The sequence below is a fragment of the Dermochelys coriacea genome, chromosome 2 (genome assembly GCF_009764565.3).
Source record: "Dermochelys coriacea isolate rDerCor1 chromosome 2, rDerCor1.pri.v4, whole genome shotgun sequence".
In the NCBI taxonomy this organism is placed as follows: Eukaryota; Metazoa; Chordata; order Testudines; family Dermochelyidae; genus Dermochelys; species Dermochelys coriacea.
The window spans coordinates 153719337-153738989 of record NC_050069.1 but is presented as its reverse complement, the minus strand read 5'-3'; the positions used below and the strand labels follow the sequence as shown (position 1 = coordinate 153738989).

Sequence of the window (19653 nt, the reverse complement as noted above, 5' to 3'; positions counted from 1 at the left end):
TATCCACACCGCCCTCGCTCCTTATATACATTCTCCTACCCACGGCTGTATCCTTTCTTACTTCGTCTTCTTCCCTCTCAATGCTAAAATCTGGCGTGGAGATTTCCTGGACATCTCCCATCCATCTCCCCCTAATTCCTAGTTTAAAGCTCTCTTTATCAGTTGTGCCAGCCTTGATCCTACAAGTCTATTTCCTTCCCTACTCAGATGAAGTCCATCCCAAGAGAACTGTCCTCTGTCCGTGAATGCCTCCCAGTGGCCATACATCCCAAAGCCCACCTTATAGCACCACTGCCTAAGCCATCTGACAGTCATAATCTTGTCACACCTTTATTGCCCTTCTCTAGGAACAGGCAGGATCCCACTAAAGATCACCTGAGCCTCAATTTCCTTAAGCGTCTTCCCCAGCCTAGCATAGTCTCCCTTAATACTTTCCAGCGAGAATCTAGCTGTATCATTTGTTCCCACATGAAGGATACTTAGGGGATTCTTTCCCTCTCCCTTAGGATCCTTTTCAACCTCAGGTCTACATCCCGTATCTTAGGACCCGGAAGGCAGCATACCCTTCTATTCTCTGGATCAGCTCTAGTTACAGGCCTGTCTATTCTTCTCAATAAAGAGTCCCCGATCACATAGACCTGCCTTTTCCTGGTGACAGTGCTATTCTCCAGTCTCTCCCCTGTTCCCTCTGGCTGCAAGTTCTTTCCATTCCTATTTTCCCTTATAATCCTCTTCAACCCATCCTGTATCCTCCTGGGGCTCATATTTGGTGTAGTCTCCCTTGACTCTTCCCCTTTTCCTATAGGACTAGCCTCTCTTCTCTTCTTCCTTACCCTTCCACCTTCAACAAGTACGTGCTGAGCCCCTTCTTCATTTTCCAACTCTGCAAACCTGTTCCTAAGCTCTATTTCTCCTTCACTAGCCCATCTTTTCCTCTGCCTGGTTCTTTTAGTCACATGCTTCCACTGACCACTTTCCTCACCCAGTCTCCCCTCAAAATTCCCCAGCCCTGCTTCCATCTGCGAGTCTGAGCTTTTCCCTTCAGATACCTCATATCTTTGCTCCATCATCTGCTCAAACCCCTTTCTAAAAACTCAACCAGACTTTCCACCTGCATCTCCAAACCTCAGATCTTTTCCTCCATCAGCTCTATCAGATGGCATTTCATGCAGAAAAAACTCTTACCAAGTCCCCCCTCCAGGATCATGTACATACCACAGCTTCCACATCCAGTCATCCTCAATGTGTCTTCCACTACAGGAGTCATTCCCACAGCTGCATCCATATCCATCATAGCCTTCCCACCTAAGTCCTGTTAATCTGGGAAACACAAGCCACACCAAAAAGACCACTCCCCCCAGCAAAAGCAAACCCCAAACAAGCACCAGAATACAAACTCCCACTCAAACTCCCCTGTTTACAGCTCTGTTTGCTAGCTCCTGGGCCGCTGCAGCTGTCTGTGCCACTGCCTGACTGGCTGGCTACCTTTATAGGACCTCTAGTCAGAAGCCCCACCCCCTAGGCAGGGCTCAGCTGCTCTCCCAGCACAAAGCCCCACCCCCTAAGCAGGGCTCAGCTGCTCTCCCAGCACAAAGCCCCTACACACACACAAATACTAAAAATACAAAACCAAGTACAACTACCTTCTCCTCCAACAGAACTCCCACTCAAACTCCCCTGTTTAGAGCTCTGTTTGCTAGTTCCTGTGCCGCTGCAGCTGTCCTAGACCCTAACTGCTCTTACCTAACAGCTTTATAACAACTGAACTAAACTGTGGCAAGCAAACACCCTTTAGACAACAGCTACCTCCTATAACTTCACATTATTTCTAGTATAGTTTCCAAAGGTTAGATAACAAGATTTTTAAAGTGATCTTTAAAGCACTTCTGCCACACACATACTGTCAATTTAAAATGTTAAATGTATAGTTTATTTTATTGTAATAGATTATATACTTTTGCTAAATGAAATTAATGCTACAATGGAAAACAAATATGTGAGACCCTATTACAACCTTCTGCAGCTTCACAAATTTATTTTTGACAGTTTTCCTGTGGTTCAGGTTGTAGGGGATTTATCCTACAAATCCATATACCCTAATGTATTTTTTCACATCCTAAAATACCACCATTTTTTATACTATTAAAGAAATATGTAGATCTGGTACCACTTGATGTAAAAATCCCACAATCCATAAAAAGCAAAATTAAAAAAACAAACAAACAGTTGTAAGGTGGAACATCCAGGATGGTGCTGTATTCACTACATGCACAAGTTTAAATAGTGTAAAGGATAAATAAGCCATTTTCCTCCTGTGGGTATTTTCTTTGGCTACCAAAGTACTGGGGAAATAAGGAAAGCAAATCCATTCAAAATCACAGGTATTAAAAAAGGTTAACTAGGACTCAGGTTGTTTACCTTATTTTTTACAGTACAAATTTTGATTCCTCTGTACAGGTTAATCAAAAATATCCAGATTACTCATTTATGAATTAAATATTAAGAGTAAAAATGAATGGGCCAGATTCTGAACAGTACTGCAGGGGTAGGAAAGCAGACCACATGTGCAAAAGCAGTGGTAGAGAGCTATGCAATGGGCACGTATATCAGACATTCTCAGCCAGTACAGTCTGCACAGGGAAACTTATGTGGCTATATCAGGGAAGCATGCTGGCTGTGAGACAAATAGTGTGTATGGGAATACAGATCTTATATAAACTTTAAACCTTTTATTTCTAAAATGGGTTTCATGTGGATAGGTTTTAAAGTAACTTTTTTCTATCAAGATACAGATTCCAGAAGACAAGCTGTTGATTTACAGCATAATTCCAAAATAGACAGGTTACTGTAATCTCCAAGAATAAGCAGCACGGGTGATGAATTTATTGTTTATGACTGAATGTTGAGTGACTAGTTTTGTTGCTAGTGTTTTTCCAATCAGCTATTTTTAGAGGATTTTTGTGTCAAACTTTGTGATCTTTTCATACAGATAAGACCATGGCAACTTTTACAAAAGTGATATCATGATTTGGATTTTTGATACTTTGCGGGTCACAGGTCACAGATCTCTATGGTATGCAAAAATCTGAATATTTCTACATTTGCTGATTTAAATGCAGTCTTCCAAACAGGGCTGTCCTTAGGATTTATGGGGCCCTACGCAGTATTATTAAACTGGTGCCCCTATGCCCGAGGGTAGCCTGTGGGGGGCAGGGAGGCACAAGGCAGCAAAGGATACCAAGCCGCCCAGCCTGCCTCACTGCGGCGGAGAGTCACAGTTCCCTGCAGAGAGCCTTGTACCCTCTCCCTCACACAGAATGCATGGCGGCTTTGGCTCTGTGAATACGGCCCCTGCCTAAGGAGACTGCAGCTAGCTGTGGGAGCCTGCAGGAAGGGTTAGAACAGGGATAGGAAGAGGTGGAAGGGTGAACATTAAGACCCAGGGGTGCCCCAAATTTTTGGGTGCTCTACGCAGTTGCATATGCTGCGTATGCCTAAGGACAGCCCTGCTTCCAAACTGATGCTAGATAAGCATGACCAAAGCACGAATGGATTAAGTTGCATGGCTCCAATGTAGCCCTCACACTTGATTTGTCCAAAGGCCCTGGTGAAAGGTGCCACAAGGCAGTGTAAACAATATTTGAAAGCCATACCAATCAAGGCCAAGAAACCTCACCTTTTGGGTCAACAGGCCAATTGAGGGAAGACTAACATTCCAAAGACTAATCACCTTGGGGAGAGGCAATCATGACAACCTCAACCAGGCCACTCCAGTCTCTGAGCAATTTCTCTGTCCACCCAAAGGAAGCCTGCTAGTAAGAAGAGCTGTGCCAACAGAACATTGTCATCTAGCTTCTTGACTGCAGTTCCTGCTCCTACCCTATGACAGTCCAGAAGACTGTAAGAGCTGAAGAGTTTGCATCCCCCTGCCACCATTATCTAAAGGATCTTATTTTTTTCTTTCTATTTTGTTTTTATTTGGTCAGAGGCATCCCAACCCCTTTGTTATCAGGGTGTGGAAGTGAAAGTGTGGCTGTGTGCACACATTTGTCTGTGAGCATCCATAAAGTCCAGATAGGAAAGGCACCAGAAGGAAAAGTATCCCCAGGTTGTCTAATGAAATTATTCATAAGAGTGTGTTCTCTGTTCTACGTCTAAAATTCCTGAGTCTTGAAGTTATCTTGTGTAAATTTTGCTATACGAGTTAAATCTTTTTAATTAGGTATTAAAAGGTTTTATATCATCTGTTGGGGAGGAGGAAAAGGTTAGATATCAAACAGCAATTGAATTCTAAGAAGGAAGCTTTATATTTTGCTCTGAGGTTGCAGTTCAAATTTTAGATAATAATTTGGTTTCAGTATTAAGATACATAATAGGACTGTTGATCAATCACAGTTAACTCATGCGCTTAACTCAAAAATTAATCGTGACTAAAAATTAATCATAATTAATCAATCAGTTTTAATTGCACTTAATAAAATACCAATTAAAATATTTTAGATATTTTTCTACATTTTCATATATATTGGATTCTGTGTTGTAATTGAAATTAAAGTGTATTTTTTTGATTACAAATATTTGCACTGTAAAAATGACATAGTACTTTTCAATTCACTTCATACAAGTCCTGTAGTGCAATATCTTTGTTGTGAAAGTACAATTTACAAATGTAGATTTTTTTTTTGTTACATAACTGCACTCAAAACCAAAATATAAAACTTCAGAGCCTTCAAGTCCACTCAGTCCTACTTCTTGTTCAGCTAATCGCGAAGACAAACAAGTTTGTTTACATTTACAGGAGATAATCTGCCCTCCTCTTATTTAGAGTGTCACCAGAAAGTGAAAACAGGCATTTCCATGGCATTTTTGTAGCTGGTCCAGATATGCTAACTATTCGCATGCCCCTTCATACCTCAGCCACCATTCCAGAGGACACGCTTCCATGCTGATAATGCTCATTAAAAAATGCATAAATTAAATTTGTGATTGAACTCCTTGGGGGAGAATTGTATGTGCCCTGCTCTGTTTTACCCACATTCTGCCATATATTTCATGTTATAGCAGTGTCAAATGATGGCCCAGCACATGTTGTTCATTTTAAGAACACTTTCACTGCAGATTTCACAAAGTGCAAAGAAGGTACCAATGTGAGATTTCTAAAGACAGCTACAGCACTCGACTCGAGGTTTAAGAATCTGAAGTGCCTTCCAAAATCTGAGAGGAACGTGTGCAGCATGCTTTCAGACATCTTAAAAGAGCAACTCTCCAATGCGGAAGCTACAGAACCTGAACCACCAAAAGAGAAAATCGACCTTGTGGCATCTGACTCAGATAATAAAAATGAACATGTCGGTCCACACTACTTTGGATTCTTATCAAGCAGAACTGTCATCAGCATGGACACACGTCCCCTGGAATGGTGGTTGAAGCATGAAGGAACATATGAATCTTTAGTGCATCTGGCATGTAAACGTCTTGCGATTCCAGCTACAACAGTGCCATGAGAATGCCTGTTCGTACTGTCAGGTGACACTGCAATCAAGAACCTGGCAGTATTATCTCCTGCAAATGTAAACAAACTTGTTTGTCTGAGTGATTGGCATAACAGGAAGTAGGACTGAGTGGACTTGCAAGCTCAAAATTTTATATTTTATTTTTGAATGAAATTATTTTGTAGATAATTCTACATTTGTAAGTTTAACTTTCATGATAGAGATTGCACTACAGTACTTGTATTAGGTGAATTGAAAACTACTGTTTCTGTTTTTTTATAGTGCAAATACTTGTAATAAAAATTAATAAAGTGAGCACTGTACACTTTATTCTGTGTTATAATTGAAATAAATATATTTGAACATGTAGGAAATATCCAAAAATATTTAAATGGTATCCTATTCTTTAACAGTGCGATTAATGGAGCAATTAATCATGATTAATTTTTTTAATCACACAACTAATCACAATTTAGTTTTTTTACTTGCCCTAATATTTAACCAACTGTAAATTATAATTTTTATTGACTTCAATAAAATTCTTTACGTGGAAATTATAACCAATAGACAGGCACCCTCTAAGAATCTTCTTTGAATTTTTGCGGACTAGTTTTTGTATTAATTTAACAATTTAACTAATTTATTTAATTCCAGTCCAATATAGAGACTAACTTGTTGATTTGCTTTGATTTTATACAGTTGAGAGCTGTATTGCTTTATTCTTACTCTAGTTTAATTTTATTAATAATAGCTTAGCTTTGGGGATACATTTTCTTGATTTTTTATGTTTAGTGTTTTAAGTAAATGCTTAAAACTGATACTGAGTCATATTTTAGTACACAACATGGGTCCAGAACCTTTGAGAACAGGGATGGATATCAGGTGGGTGACCTAGAAGCCTGACTCTTAATTAGTGTTTGATTCTTACAACACATCCCCAAAATGAGATGTGATTTTCATAAAAAGGTTTGAAGTATTTACAGCAGCATTCAGAGTAGCAGCCGTGTTAGTCTGTATTCGCAAAAAGAAGAGGACGACTTGGGGCATCTTAGAGACTAAGAAATTTATTTGAGCATAAGCTTTCGTGAGCTACAGCTCACTTCATCAGATGAAGTGAGCTGTAGCTCACGAAAGCTTATGCTCAAATAAATTTCTTAATCTCTAAGGTGCCACAAGTACTCCTTTTCTTTTTACAGCAGCATTGCTTCAGTTATGCAAATGTTGCAAAAGGTTGCATCACTAGTGCATACAGACAGAATAAAGCTGCAGACTTTGAAGTGAGTGCCAGAAGCATAGGACTCCCACACTAGATACAAACAGGGTAATTCAGGGTTCACAGAACTAAAAAACATCATATTTGACCCCCAACCAACAGATCATAAATATGAAACAGGGGGCCAGAAGACTTTCACATGATTACCAAAGCAACCTGATGACTGTTTAGTCAGAGAGAATCTTTTTTTCAGCAGCAAAGATTTGTCTGTTGGAAAGACATCAAAATAATAAAAGGTGCATATTTGGCCAATGGCTCTGAGCACAACGTACCTGAAGTAAGTGTAATTAGTAATGAAGAGTAGCATTTGCAATCCTCAACAAATTCAGTCACATATCCTTTTGAAAACCATCTGGTTGTAAGCAGAGGAACATAACAGTTGATATGTGCATATCCAGGCTGAGTGTTTGCTAGGTTTTTGTGAGATCTATGTGACTGGCTGTTAGGCCCTTTGATTTGTGTATTTAAGCCCTCCCTGTTAATGAAGGTGGTGACCATGTAGGCTAGGTTTACAAGCCAGCTGCAAATTGAACCTCTGACTTGGGAAACAGGATCATGCTAATGGGGAATTCTGGAGGCAGTTGGTAGGAGGGAGTTTGAACACTGTATTTTTTCTCTTGGAGCACTGCTATATCAGTAATGATGATGGCCAGTGATGGAACAGTTATTATGGCCTGCAGGGGATGTGTCATGTTTCCAAACTACCTGAACACAGAAGGGACTTCCTGTTATGAAATGCAAGCTGGTGCCTTTAGTGGAAGAAAAGATTTGTGGACCTGAAGTAAGAGCTATCAAGTCTGCATAGCATCAGAGATGCTGAAGAGTTCTTGGCCAAACGGATTTGGGCAGCATCATTGCAGAGCCCACAGAGAAAGGACCTATCAATAAAGGAACTAGAAAGCACAAAAATTAAAGAAAAGATTGGAAGCTTGTCACTAGAGGAAATAAAAAGGAGGAATTTTACATGGCTTGAAGCAGAAGAATATGGACAATCTATGAGCCCCCAGAGGGAAGATAACCAACAGGAACTCTACCCAGTCAATGCTGGCATTGAGCATGGCAGCTGAAGAGAATACTTCGGAAGATTTTACAGGGGGAATCGTACAGAGAACTTCAGGGGTGGGCGGGCATACCTGAAGATGGTTCCTCAGCCCAACTATCAAGGATGTAAGGTATGCACAAGAACTCTCCAACTGTCCAAAGATAGCAAACTATTTTCACTAAGACTCCATGTTGAGAATATTCTGCAATGGAAATAAGGACAGGAGGATGCCATGCTGTCTTCCTGGACCTAAGACAAGATGGGACTGCAAAACTGCATGGGATTCTGATGGCATCAGGCAAAACTGCACTACTGATGACACAGATTGGCACCAGTCCAGCTGGTCTTTTCAGATATTTTCCTGTCTCAGGAGCAAGGCAACACAATATTTTAGAAGCAAGTGACATGAAGAGAGTGATTGGCTTTGTGGAACATTAGGCCATCTTCTATGGTGAGAGGAAGCTGTGTGGTCTGGATGGCCCTTATCTCTGTATCTGTCTTCTGCGTGGCAGGTTATCTAGACTAATCACATGGGTGTTAACCTAGCAACAAAAAGCGTGGTTGTTAAGGGGGTAAACATACTGCATAAGTGCTCAGGCATTTAATTCACACTCATGAATGTAATACATCAAGGTGTCAAGAGATGAATTTTTTTAGTTGCCTGTACATTGAGTAATAAAACACAAGAAACTGGAAATGATCATTCATGAGAAGAAGTTTGACCTAGTTGGTTTTACTGACACCTGTGGGAGGATTCATGTCATTGGAATGTTAAAATCATTGGATGCACACTATTTAAGAAGGGCAGAGTGGATGGAATGGGAAGTTGGGGTGGCACTCTACATTGAAGATTCTGTTAGTTATTCACAGCTTAGAAGCACAGGATCTGCAATTCTTCTGGATCAATTTACTAACTACTAAAGCAGAAAAAGGAGTCCTAGTGGAGGTGTGTTTGTGAACAATAATTGAAAGTTGCTTGAGAACACTTTATTAACTGCTCCAAATCGTACCATCACATAATATGGCTACATTGGTTAAAAAGTTGTCCTAGTTCAGACAGAATTTTAAACAACTATAAATAAATGAAATAAAGACAATATATGACAAATATAAAAAAGGGGGAAGCTAAGGATATCTGTAAAAATTTCATGGACAGCAGTGTTAAGGACAATACAAAAGAATCTTGAAAAATATATCAGGAACAGAAGGAATCCTAGCAATGGGACATTACCAAATGGAAATGGTGCATTTGGCAGTAATGATGTAACACAGGGGTGGGGAACCTATGGATCGCAGGCCAGATCTGGCCCGCTGCTTCATTTCATCTGGCCCATGGTGCTGGAGCCGCAAGCACTGGCTCAACGTGTTGCCAGAAGTCTGGTTGGTTCCGCACAACCCCCAGAAGTGACCAGCATATCCCTGCAGCCCCTAGGGGCAGGGGCAATTAGGGAAACTCCGTGCTCTGCTCCCACCCCCAGTGCCAGCTCTGCAGCTCCCATTGGCCGAGAACCTGTGGGCACAAGCAACATGAACCTCACAGAGCCCCCTGGCCCCTCTGCCTGGGGGCCGGACATGGCGACTGCTTCTTGGAGCAGTGCGGATGCCAGCAGGTGGAGAACCTGCCTTAGTCCCACTGTGCCACTGACCAGGAGCCACCTGAGGTAAGCGTCACCCGGCTGGAGCCTGCATCCCAAACCCCCTGCCCCAGGTCAGAATGCCCTCCTGCACCCTAACTCCCTCCCAGACCCTGACCCCCACCCCAACTCCTGGTCCCAGCCTGCATCCTGAACCCCTAATTTCTGGCCCCACTCTGGAGCCTAGGGGAAGCCCCGAACCTCCAGACCCCCCACGGGGCTGGAGCCACGAGCGCCAGCTCACCCTGCTGTGGGAGGAAGCCCTGAGCCTCTGTGCCTCCCTACCCCTGTGGGGCTATGTGGGGCCACGTGGGGCCCACAACTGATTTTTTTTTTTTGGGTCAGTGGCCCTAATAGAAAAAAGGTTCCCCACCCTGCTGTAACAGGTCAAAACATTAAACAAATATTTCTTTGGAAAGAAGCCAGGTGAAAGTCACATTTTACATTAAAAATGAAATATTTTCTACTCCAACAGTGATTAAGGAGCATATTAAAAATATCTACTAAAATCAACAAGTCCAGATAACTTGTGCCCAAAAGAGTTGACTCATGAGTTCTCCTGACTGCTGATGTTAGCTGTTAATACATATTGAAATAGTGGGGAAGATCCAAATGCTTATGTAGAAAAATGCTTATGTAGTTCTATTATTGAAAAAAGGTAAGTGGGATGTTCTGAGTAATTATACCTCTGTTAGCCTGCTACTTTTCATGGGCAAGAGAATGGAATGAGTGATATGGGAATCAGTCAAAAAAAAAACAAACCCCAAAAGGTGGGCATGTAATTAATGCAAATCAGCATGGTTTTATGGGAAATAGGTTTTGTCATCCAAACACACATTGCAAGTTTGATCAATAAAATGAAATTGCATTTGTATAATACTTGGATTTCTGTAAGGCATTTAACTTAGTACTGCATGATGCCGAGATACAAAAAAAATCAGTAGAGCACATTGTGACGGGATAGACAAACCCCACGCTAGGCCTGAAGGGTTTAAAGAGCAATACTGGGTCTAGGTAGCCCTGCCCCTCCGGGCCTGCCAAGTATGTGGTGGCTGGAGGAGCAGTTTAAAAAGGAGCTCAGAAGCCCAGGCAAAATATGGTGGACAGGCTGCAGGAGGGACAATTCTTCTCTGGGAATCCATGCAGAAGGCAGAGCCCGAGACAGACCAGTGAGCGGGTAAAGCCCATAGGCAGTGCCTTCTCCAACCGCCACCCCCTAGGAGAACAAGCAAGTCTGGTAGGACTCTGCTCATTTGGACTTTTTTTTAAATTAGGCTATTGACTGTTTGGACTGTAGTAGCCACTCCCCAAACTGAAGAAGCACATAGACAGAAAGTAGCGCAGTGTGACAGATTTAGACACCCTGCAAGAAGGAACCTGTTATTTCTCACAGGGCCCTGGGCTAGGACCTGATGAAGGAGGGCCCAGGTCCCCCTCCCGAGCCCCATTTAAGGGTAAAGGCCCAGATGCAGGATGAGACCAAGACACTTCTAGCCTAGAGGAAGGAACCATGCACCACACCCAACAGAGATAAATGGCTGGAGGACAGGTGTGTTAATCACTTGGGCACCTGGCCCACCACACCCCTTATGACACACATGAAATAGATTACAATCTAGTTGACAGATCTCAAAAAATGTAATTGCTAATGGAGAACAATCAGGAAAAGGGGTGTTTGTGTGTGGGAGGGCACAAAGGGATCAGTTTTTGACTCAATGCTATTTAATATTTGTATCAATGATCTCAAAGAAACAACAACATTATTGCTTGTAAAGTTAGCAGATGACACAAAGATTGATGGAGTTGTAATGAAGAAGACAGGTAACTATTACAGAGTGATCTGGGTCACATAGGAATGTGGGTATGATTAAAAACAGTGCTTTAATATGGCCAAATCAAAATGGTACATCTAGGAGAGAAGACAGTGTGCTGTGCTGTACTTTATAGGATGATATTATATATATCTATATACCTATACCAAACAAGATCCTATGGGTGGCAGTCAAATAGAGACAAGTTCAAACTGGAAATAAGAGGCAAATTTTTAACAGCGAGGGTAATCAATTACTGGGACTTTAAGTGATGTGGTATATTCTCCATTACTCGAAATCTTTAAATCAAGGTTAGATGTCTTCATATAACCACAAGTTATTGGACTTCATGCAGGAATTACAAGGTCAAATTTTGTGGCCAGCTATGCAATGGGTCAGACTAGATGACCATAATAGAACACCAGACTGGGACTTACAAAAACTGAGATCTATTCCTGGCTCTGACATTGTCCTTCTGGATGACCATGGCCAAGTAATTTCACCAATGTTTTTCAGTTTCCCCATGTGTAACATGGGGATAATGTGGGACAGCTTTGCCTGAATTCTAGGTACCAAGATACAGCTCCTCACCAGTATTTAGCTGGCTAACTCTTATGGGCCTAATTCTTCAAGCCTATGCTGGTATGATTTTTCAGAGATGGTTGTGCATGCAATATATTGTGCTTATAAAGTTTCTGAAACATGGCTCCACATAGATTTATGCCTGTTTTGTGTCCACTCATTATTCACTGCAATGTTTCTGTACTGCACTATTTCTGTATTGCTAACATGGATTTTGTATTTGTTAAATACTGCCCCAGACTAATTTTCTATGTGACCAAATTTGTTTGCCATGCTGCTTATTTACCTCACTGCTCTCTAAGAATGCTCTTGAGTATGGTGTTCTGCCATCCCTTTGTAAATGTCTCAACCACAGAAATTGAGTAGACTAATTCCTGATGTTGTGCCTTTCTGTGTTTGCCAGGTAACCTTCACTTCCACATCTAGCCTTGGATTTCTGGTGATGTTGATATGGTTCACTTTACATGTAGCAAGGGATGGTAGATGCTGATAGATGTGTGTCCATTACATTTTCAGGTGTGACTTCTGAATTTGGGAATCTCAGTTTTTGTATTCTCAATTGAGACACCAGAGACACTTTAAATAATTTTTGCCCAAGTAAATGAATAAGCCACATCATATAGTGCCCCCAACCCCAATATTTTATTGATGGGTACATAATCATGTCAGCTGCTTAAAGCTAGATCCACAATGGGGACTCGGACTCAGTGTTGCAATACCTAATGTTTAGGTGCCCTTTTGCCTAGTGGAATGCACAGACCAGGCTCCGTGTACAATGGTGGGCTGAGTCGGGTGCCTAAGAATGGGATTTGCAAAAGCCATCGAGATGAGTGGGGAGCCTTCTAAGCTAGCCAGTAGGAAATGCTGAGGAGAAGGGAGGGGCTTAGGCACCACCTCCTCCTCATACTGTGTTTTATATAGGACCTGGTGAGATAGGTGGGAGAACATCTAGCTTGCGAAACAGGCTGAGGCTTAGACATGAGTTAGGAGCAGGGTATCAGGACTTGTGACTCTGTGCATGTCCAGTAGCAGAAATAAAACCACTTAAGGGACTTTGAGAGCAGAAATGTAGGTAGTATGGACTTTAGACTACAGAGTTAGGTGGCAGCTGAGTAGAAGTTTTGTGAATATAAATATTGGACTTGTGCACCTAAAATGGCAGTTAGGTCCCTAAATTCCTTTTGTGTATCTATCCCTTAGTGAAATAACTGAAATGAATGTTTGTTTTGTTATAGATTGTTGAGTTTTATATCTCAAACCTTCCAATATTTTTCACAATGATATAATTAGCTTCTATTTTCTGTACCTACTGGAAAAGTATCCATCTTGCATACTTTTTCATCTCACTTACAGCAATTTAATATTTCTGTAATTGCCTAAGGTGCTCAAATATCTGGCTATGCAAAAAAAACCAAAAAAAACCCCACTCCTACAATAGGACAAAGGCGCAATGATGACAAAAGTAGCCTGATTAGTAAGAGCATCTTCCTTTTTCAATAGCAGATTTGTGTGATGCTAAGGCATTAAAATAGTAAAAGGTGTGGCTAATGGCTATGGAACACAGTATACCCGAAGTAACTGTAATTATTAAAGCAGAACAGCCTATGCAAACTTCAAAAAAATTAGTCACATATCCTTTTGAAAGCCATGCAATATGGCTGCCAGTAAATGAGGGACAACATGCACCTGACCCAGAGTGTCTAACTGACCATAATAATGAGTAGCTAATGATACATATGCTCTAGTTTGCTTTTACTACTACAAATTATGACAGTAAGCACAGAAGGTTACACAACATTCATCAGGCTTGATGCTATCTCAAAGTACGTCTTTACTGTAAGTGGAAGTGCAATTTCCAGGTTGGGTAGGTTTACATGGGTTAGTTCTGCTCAAGCTAGTGGGCTACAAATAGCAGTGCAGCTATAGCAGTCCAGATGTGGCTTTAGCTAGCCATCCGAGTACTTAGTGGGGTCTCAGACTAGGTTGTACATGTTTGGATTGCCTGTGCTGCCACCCACATTGTCACAGCTACGCTGCTACTGTTAGCGCGCTAGCTCGATCAAAGCTGGCATGTGTACATCCATCCAAGAGGGAAATTACACCTCCAGCTGCAGCGTAGACATACCCTAAGGCCTTGCTCCTGGAACAATTAACACACATACTTCTCTTTACACAGAGTGACTAGTCCCTTTGACGTGCATGGGACTCTTCACACTGTGTAAAGCTAACCATCTGTGTAAATCTTTGCTGGACTGGGGCCTAAATCTGTGGAGACCTAAATGGTATTTGCATAATGATTTATCTGCAACAACCCAGAACATATATTTAAATCATATGCTACTGTTGAAGTTGTATGTGTTTGTAATTAAGTACAAAAGCAGATTGGCAATTTAGCGTTAGTTGCTTTAATTGTCTATCCCACAAGTTGTTTGTGGATGAATGTATTAGTGGTGTTCAGTCGTCCACATGTAACATGTATGGAATTTTGCTCAGCATCCCAGGTAGCGTTTGATAGACAAGAAAAGATTTAGCAACATTCTCAATAACCAAATCATCAAGTTCATACTAATCTGTAATTCTTAGTTTACGCTTATGCTTCTTGTTGCCAAGAAGGCCAATGGCATTTTGGGATGTATAAGTAGGGGCATTGCCAGCAGATCGGGCATTGCCAGTGATCGTTCCCCTCTATTTGACATTGGTGAGGCCTCATCTGGAGTAGTGTGTCCAGTTTTGGGCCCCACACTACAAAAAGGATGTGGAAAAACTGGAAAACATCCAGCGGAGGGCAACAAAAATGATTAGGGGACTGGAACACATGACTTATGAGGAGAGGCTGAGGGAACTGGGATTGTTTAGTCTGTGGAAGAGAAGAATGAGGGGGGATTTGATAGCTACTTTCAACTACCTGAAAGGGGTTCCAAAGAGGATGGAGCTAGACTGTTCTCAGTGGTAGCAGATGACAGAACGAGGAGTAATGGTCTCAAGTTGCAGTGGGGGAAGTTTAGGTTGGATATTGGCAGTGGTGAGCTGGAGCCAGTTCGCACTGGTTCACTAGAACCGGTTGTTAAATTTGTCCCCACGAGGAACAACCAGTTCTAAAAGGGCTTCTAAATTTAACTGGACAAAAGTGGCGCCTTAGGCAGCTCCCCCCCAGCTACGCTCCCCCGCCCCTAGGAGCCAGAGGGACCTACCGGATGCTTCCTGGGAGCTGCCCCAGGTAAGGACCACTGGGACTCCCCACCTTGCCCCCCAGCAGGTCGCTCTGGCTCTTAGGGGTGGGGTGCGCACCCACTACAGTGGCCCACACGATCCTCCTGCCCAGTTCTGGGGATAGTTAGAGGACGGGGGTGGATGGGACAGGGGTCCTGGGGGGGGCATCAAGGAACGTGGGGGGGGGGTTGGGCAACGACCCCCTCATGGGTTGAGTAGGGAACCCATTGTTAAGTTTTTGGCAGCTCATCACTGGATATTAGGAAAAAACTTTTTCACTAGTAGGGTGGTGAAACACTGGAATGGGTTACTTGGGGAGGTGGTGGAATCTCCTTCCTTAGATGTTTTTAAGGTCAGGCTTGACAAAGCCCTGGCTGGGATGATTTAGTTGGGGATTGGTCCTGCTTTGAGCAGGGGGTTGGACTAGATGACCTCCTGAGGTCCCTTCCAACCCTGATATTTTATGATTCTTACATTATTTTTATTTAAATAGTAATGAATCTCTCATCTGGCTATGCAAAAACCTATATTGGGACAAAGGAGCAATGATCAAAGCAGCACCTACTATTTAGCTGAACTCAAATATGTAAGAGTATCTTCCTTAGAAAGATACCATTAGAATCTAGAGCACAAAAAATAAATACTTTCATGTTATCATACATGTTACACTGATGACCAAAATGTTTCAAAGAAAATGTTTAGTTGAAAAATGGTTGTTTTATCCAAAATGAAATTTAATTAAAAAAAAAAGCAACAAGTTTTGTTAAAGTACCATGTGAAAATTTTCTTGGAATTTTTTTAAATAAAAATCATAGAAAATTGTATTGGAAATATTCTTGAATAATTATTTCTGCAATTTTTTTAAAAGAAAAATCAGTTAACTTTGAGCACTTCAAAAATTAAATTAAAATTCTGAACAATTCTGACCAGCTCTTATTGCATTATAGATGAATCAGACAAAAAACTTTTGACATATTAACTCTTATGAGCAGAATTACAGAGAAAAATGTAGCAAACACCAATGCCTATGAAAATGCAGAGTGAACATTTTACAATTTCAGAAGCTGATGTTGGCACTTGAGGTTTGGCCAATGCTGTCCTTGCATGCCAGTTATGCTCCTTTTGACCTAATACACTATGAAACTGTATTACAAAACTAAACATGCAAAAAGTGTAAAATCTGGTTACAATTCAAGAATGAGAGTTTCCTGCTAGCAGTGACAAATTGGGAAGACACAGTAGATAACTGGTTTCAGAGTAGCAGCCATGTTAGTCTGTATTCACAAAAAGAAAAGGAGTACTTGTGGCACCTTAGAGACTAACAAATTTATTAGAGCATAAGCTTTAGTGAGCTGTAGCTCACGAAAGCTTATGCTCTAATAAATTTGTTAGTCTCTAAGGTGCCACAAGTACTCCTTTTCTTTTTAGTAGATATAACTGAAAATGATTACAAAAAAATCAAAGAAACCCATCATTCATTAAGACAAATGACATACCAACCATCAAGGTGGGTGAAGTAATATCTTTTACTGGGCCAAGTTCTGTTCGCGAGAGTGACAAGCTTTTCAAGCTTACACTTGTCTCTCTCACCAACAGAAGTTGATCCAATAAAATGTTACCTCACTCACCTAACTCTCAAATATCCTGGGACTAACATGACTACAACACTATATGTATCAACCATCATGCAGCCTTTACATTGTACAGAATATATGTATTATGATAAATTTAATGACGTCAGCAATTGGGTACTAAAGACATGAACTTAGTGCTCTTTCTAGTTACAGGTATGCACTGATTTTAAATGGGAATTGTCTGCATGTATCTGAAGGCAGAATGTGCCCCATATTTATTGACTGAAAAAATACAGTGTGTGTCTCCTAAAATCGTTTCTAATTTTTCAGAAGTAATTTGCTTTCCCCGTTAGCTAGACCTTAGGTAGGTTTGGTTTAATAGAAAGTTTACCAGTCACATAGAATTAGTCATTAGCATTATGAAATTCAGAAAGAACCAAAACAGTATTGGTAGAATTTTCAAGACGTGCCTAAGTGATTTAGGAGTGACTTTCAATTGGATTGAGGCCCCTAAGGGTATGTCTACACTGCAGTTAGACACCCGTGGCTGGCCCATGCCAGCTGACACAGGCTCACAGGGCTCAGGCTGTCAGACTTTTAATTGTGGTGTAGAGGTTCCAGCTCTGGTTGCAGCGGAGCTCTGAGACCCTCTCATCTGACCGGGTACTAGAGCCCGAGCTCCACCCTGAGCCTGAATGTCTTCACTGCAATTAAACAGTTCCTTAGCCTGAGTTCCACAAGGGATTTAAAGACAATTCAGATTTTCTCACTCATATTCGCATTCTTTGTTTGCCAAATTCTTTAGTTTGCATTATATCTATTAGGGTAAGCTTTAATGTTGTATTTAATGCCCTTGTTACTTAACATACTATCACATCTGCTTTAAAAAGATTTATTCAAGGATTTTTTAACTTACATTTATCCATTAGGAAAGCAGTTTTTAACCAAAGAGTAGCAACTAGACAGCACTGCTATGTAAACCATGCAATACTTACCATGAGCAGCCCTTTGTAGGCATAGACAATGCCAAGCCAAATGGTCATGTGAGTGTTTTCACAGTGCTCTAAAATTGGACGAATGGAAATATCTCTGCCTGCAGGGTCCAGCTACAAAGGGAAGAAAAAAAGTAAAGAGTAAAATATTTGACATGTACTTATGCCTCAGAAGCCATTTCGTTCTGTTCTCAGTAGGTTGGGGATACATGTATTTGTGTATAAAAGAAAAGCCAACTTTAGTAAGACTTTTGATGGTGTGATTCCATAAGGCTGCAAAGGAGCTTAGTAAAGAATAGTAATTAGGGAATGGAAGGAGACAGGTGGATTCATGCTTACCCTGCTACAGCAAAATAGAAAGCTAGAAGGAAGGTTTGTCATATGCTCAATAATGCCCTTTCTTTAATACTGTCAATCACATTAATCTGTTATAGTTTAAACAAATACATAACTACCATGAAAAAATATGCAGGAAGGCATTCTGTAACTGAAGGGAAAGAAAACAACTTGTATCTTTAATTTGGACATCTAATTTGGTAAAAATAGTAAAAAAGGCTAATGGATATAGCTCAAACATGCAGCCATGAACATATATATAGTTAAAATCACTCTTCACTTCACCCTACGTTTTGTGTCATTGATCAAGGGCAGAGTATGCAATGAGACACATTGTGGTATGTTCTAGACTTTTCTTTGTTTTGCTTTATTGCCCCGAGACAAAACCAAGTTCTTGGATTATGTTATTGCACTATAGAAACTGCAGCAAAAGCTCAGTATAGAATATAACTCATCCCAAAATTTCTGCAGCAAGCTCCCCTTGAGACCAAGTGAAACTCTCTGTACAAATTAATGCTGCTAGAAACCCTTGTAGCTTCCACTCACCTTGAGAAAAGAGGCTAGTGAAGCAATGCCTGCCATTTGTACCTGGACATAATACTTGTTCTTTTGCAAATTAGACTAGTGATTCTAACAGTTTTGCTGTGTTACTTTGATAGGAATGTTCTATTGTACCACTCTATCCAAAGTTGTGAACTCTTATCTTGTTTTCCTTTTGAGAAGAACCTGAAATAGGGGCACAAATGTTCAAAGCAACTCACTATTTCCAATTTAAAATGATGGTCCAGATCTTCAGCTTCACTTTATGCACGTGCTTCACTTTATGCACATGTGCAGTACCAGTGGAAGTCACTACAGCCAGTTCCTTTTGCAGCTGGCTATATGTATAAAATCTTTGAGGCAGAAGAATATGGATTTATCCGAGCTAGGGAAAAAATCAGATTTTCTTTTACTCAAATATAGAAGTGACTTTCATAGAAGGATTTCAGACAAAAACTGATCATTATTCTACGGTTCAGTCTTGCTCCATTAGTGTCACTGGTAATTTTGCCATAGATTTCAATGAGTGCAGAATCAAGCCCCTACTCCATTTCCCTCATCAGCCCTTCCATATGTAAAGCATGATTGTCTGGCTACCACTGACCTCAGATAGCAACAAAGAATAAAAAATAAGACAGAAAAGGAAAGAGGATTGTGGGGCAAGTTTCTCACAATCCATAGTTATTTCCTTGCACCCTTGGCAACAGAATGACAGTTACGTACACCCCGTCCCAGTAGTAACCCTGAACAGGATAATCTAAATCCTAAAAAATCTCTCAAATAAGAGAGGACCCAGAGAAGGATTCTACCTTTTCATAAGTAGTGTATGGCCCCACTCTGACAGCCTCTGTGCACCTGCAACTCCCATTACTATCAAAATGAGCTACAGGGCGCTTATCACCTCTCAGAGTAAGGCTGCCAGGTGGCAGAAAAAGATATTAAAATGCTACTAATGTGTGTTTGGGATCATTAAAAATGTCTCCTTCTCCCTGATCAGGGAGAAGTTGTTTCATAATGCCAAAATCTTTATGTAATTTGACATTCTAAACTGAGGATAAAACTTTCTGGATTTTCTATCATTTATGATTGAAATGGAAAAATTCAGGTGAGAGTTGCTATCTTAAATTCAGTAGTGTCAACATTTTCACATGAACAGGACTGTCCTAA

General features: G+C 40.9%; 1 protein-coding gene across 3 annotated transcripts in view; it reads right to left on the bottom strand.

Annotated features, from left to right (window-relative positions):
• The window catches only part of GABBR2 (gamma-aminobutyric acid type B receptor subunit 2), an 868870-nt gene that overhangs the window by 64979 nt on the left and 784238 nt on the right, over nt 1-19653 (bottom strand). For all 3 annotated transcript variants that reach the window (XM_038393151.2, XM_038393150.2, XM_043508506.1), the window contains exon 14: nt 17614-17724. In XM_038393151.2, the coding sequence (XP_038249079.1) occupies nt 17614-17724 (111 nt within the window). The remainder of the gene's footprint in view (nt 1-17613; nt 17725-19653) is intronic.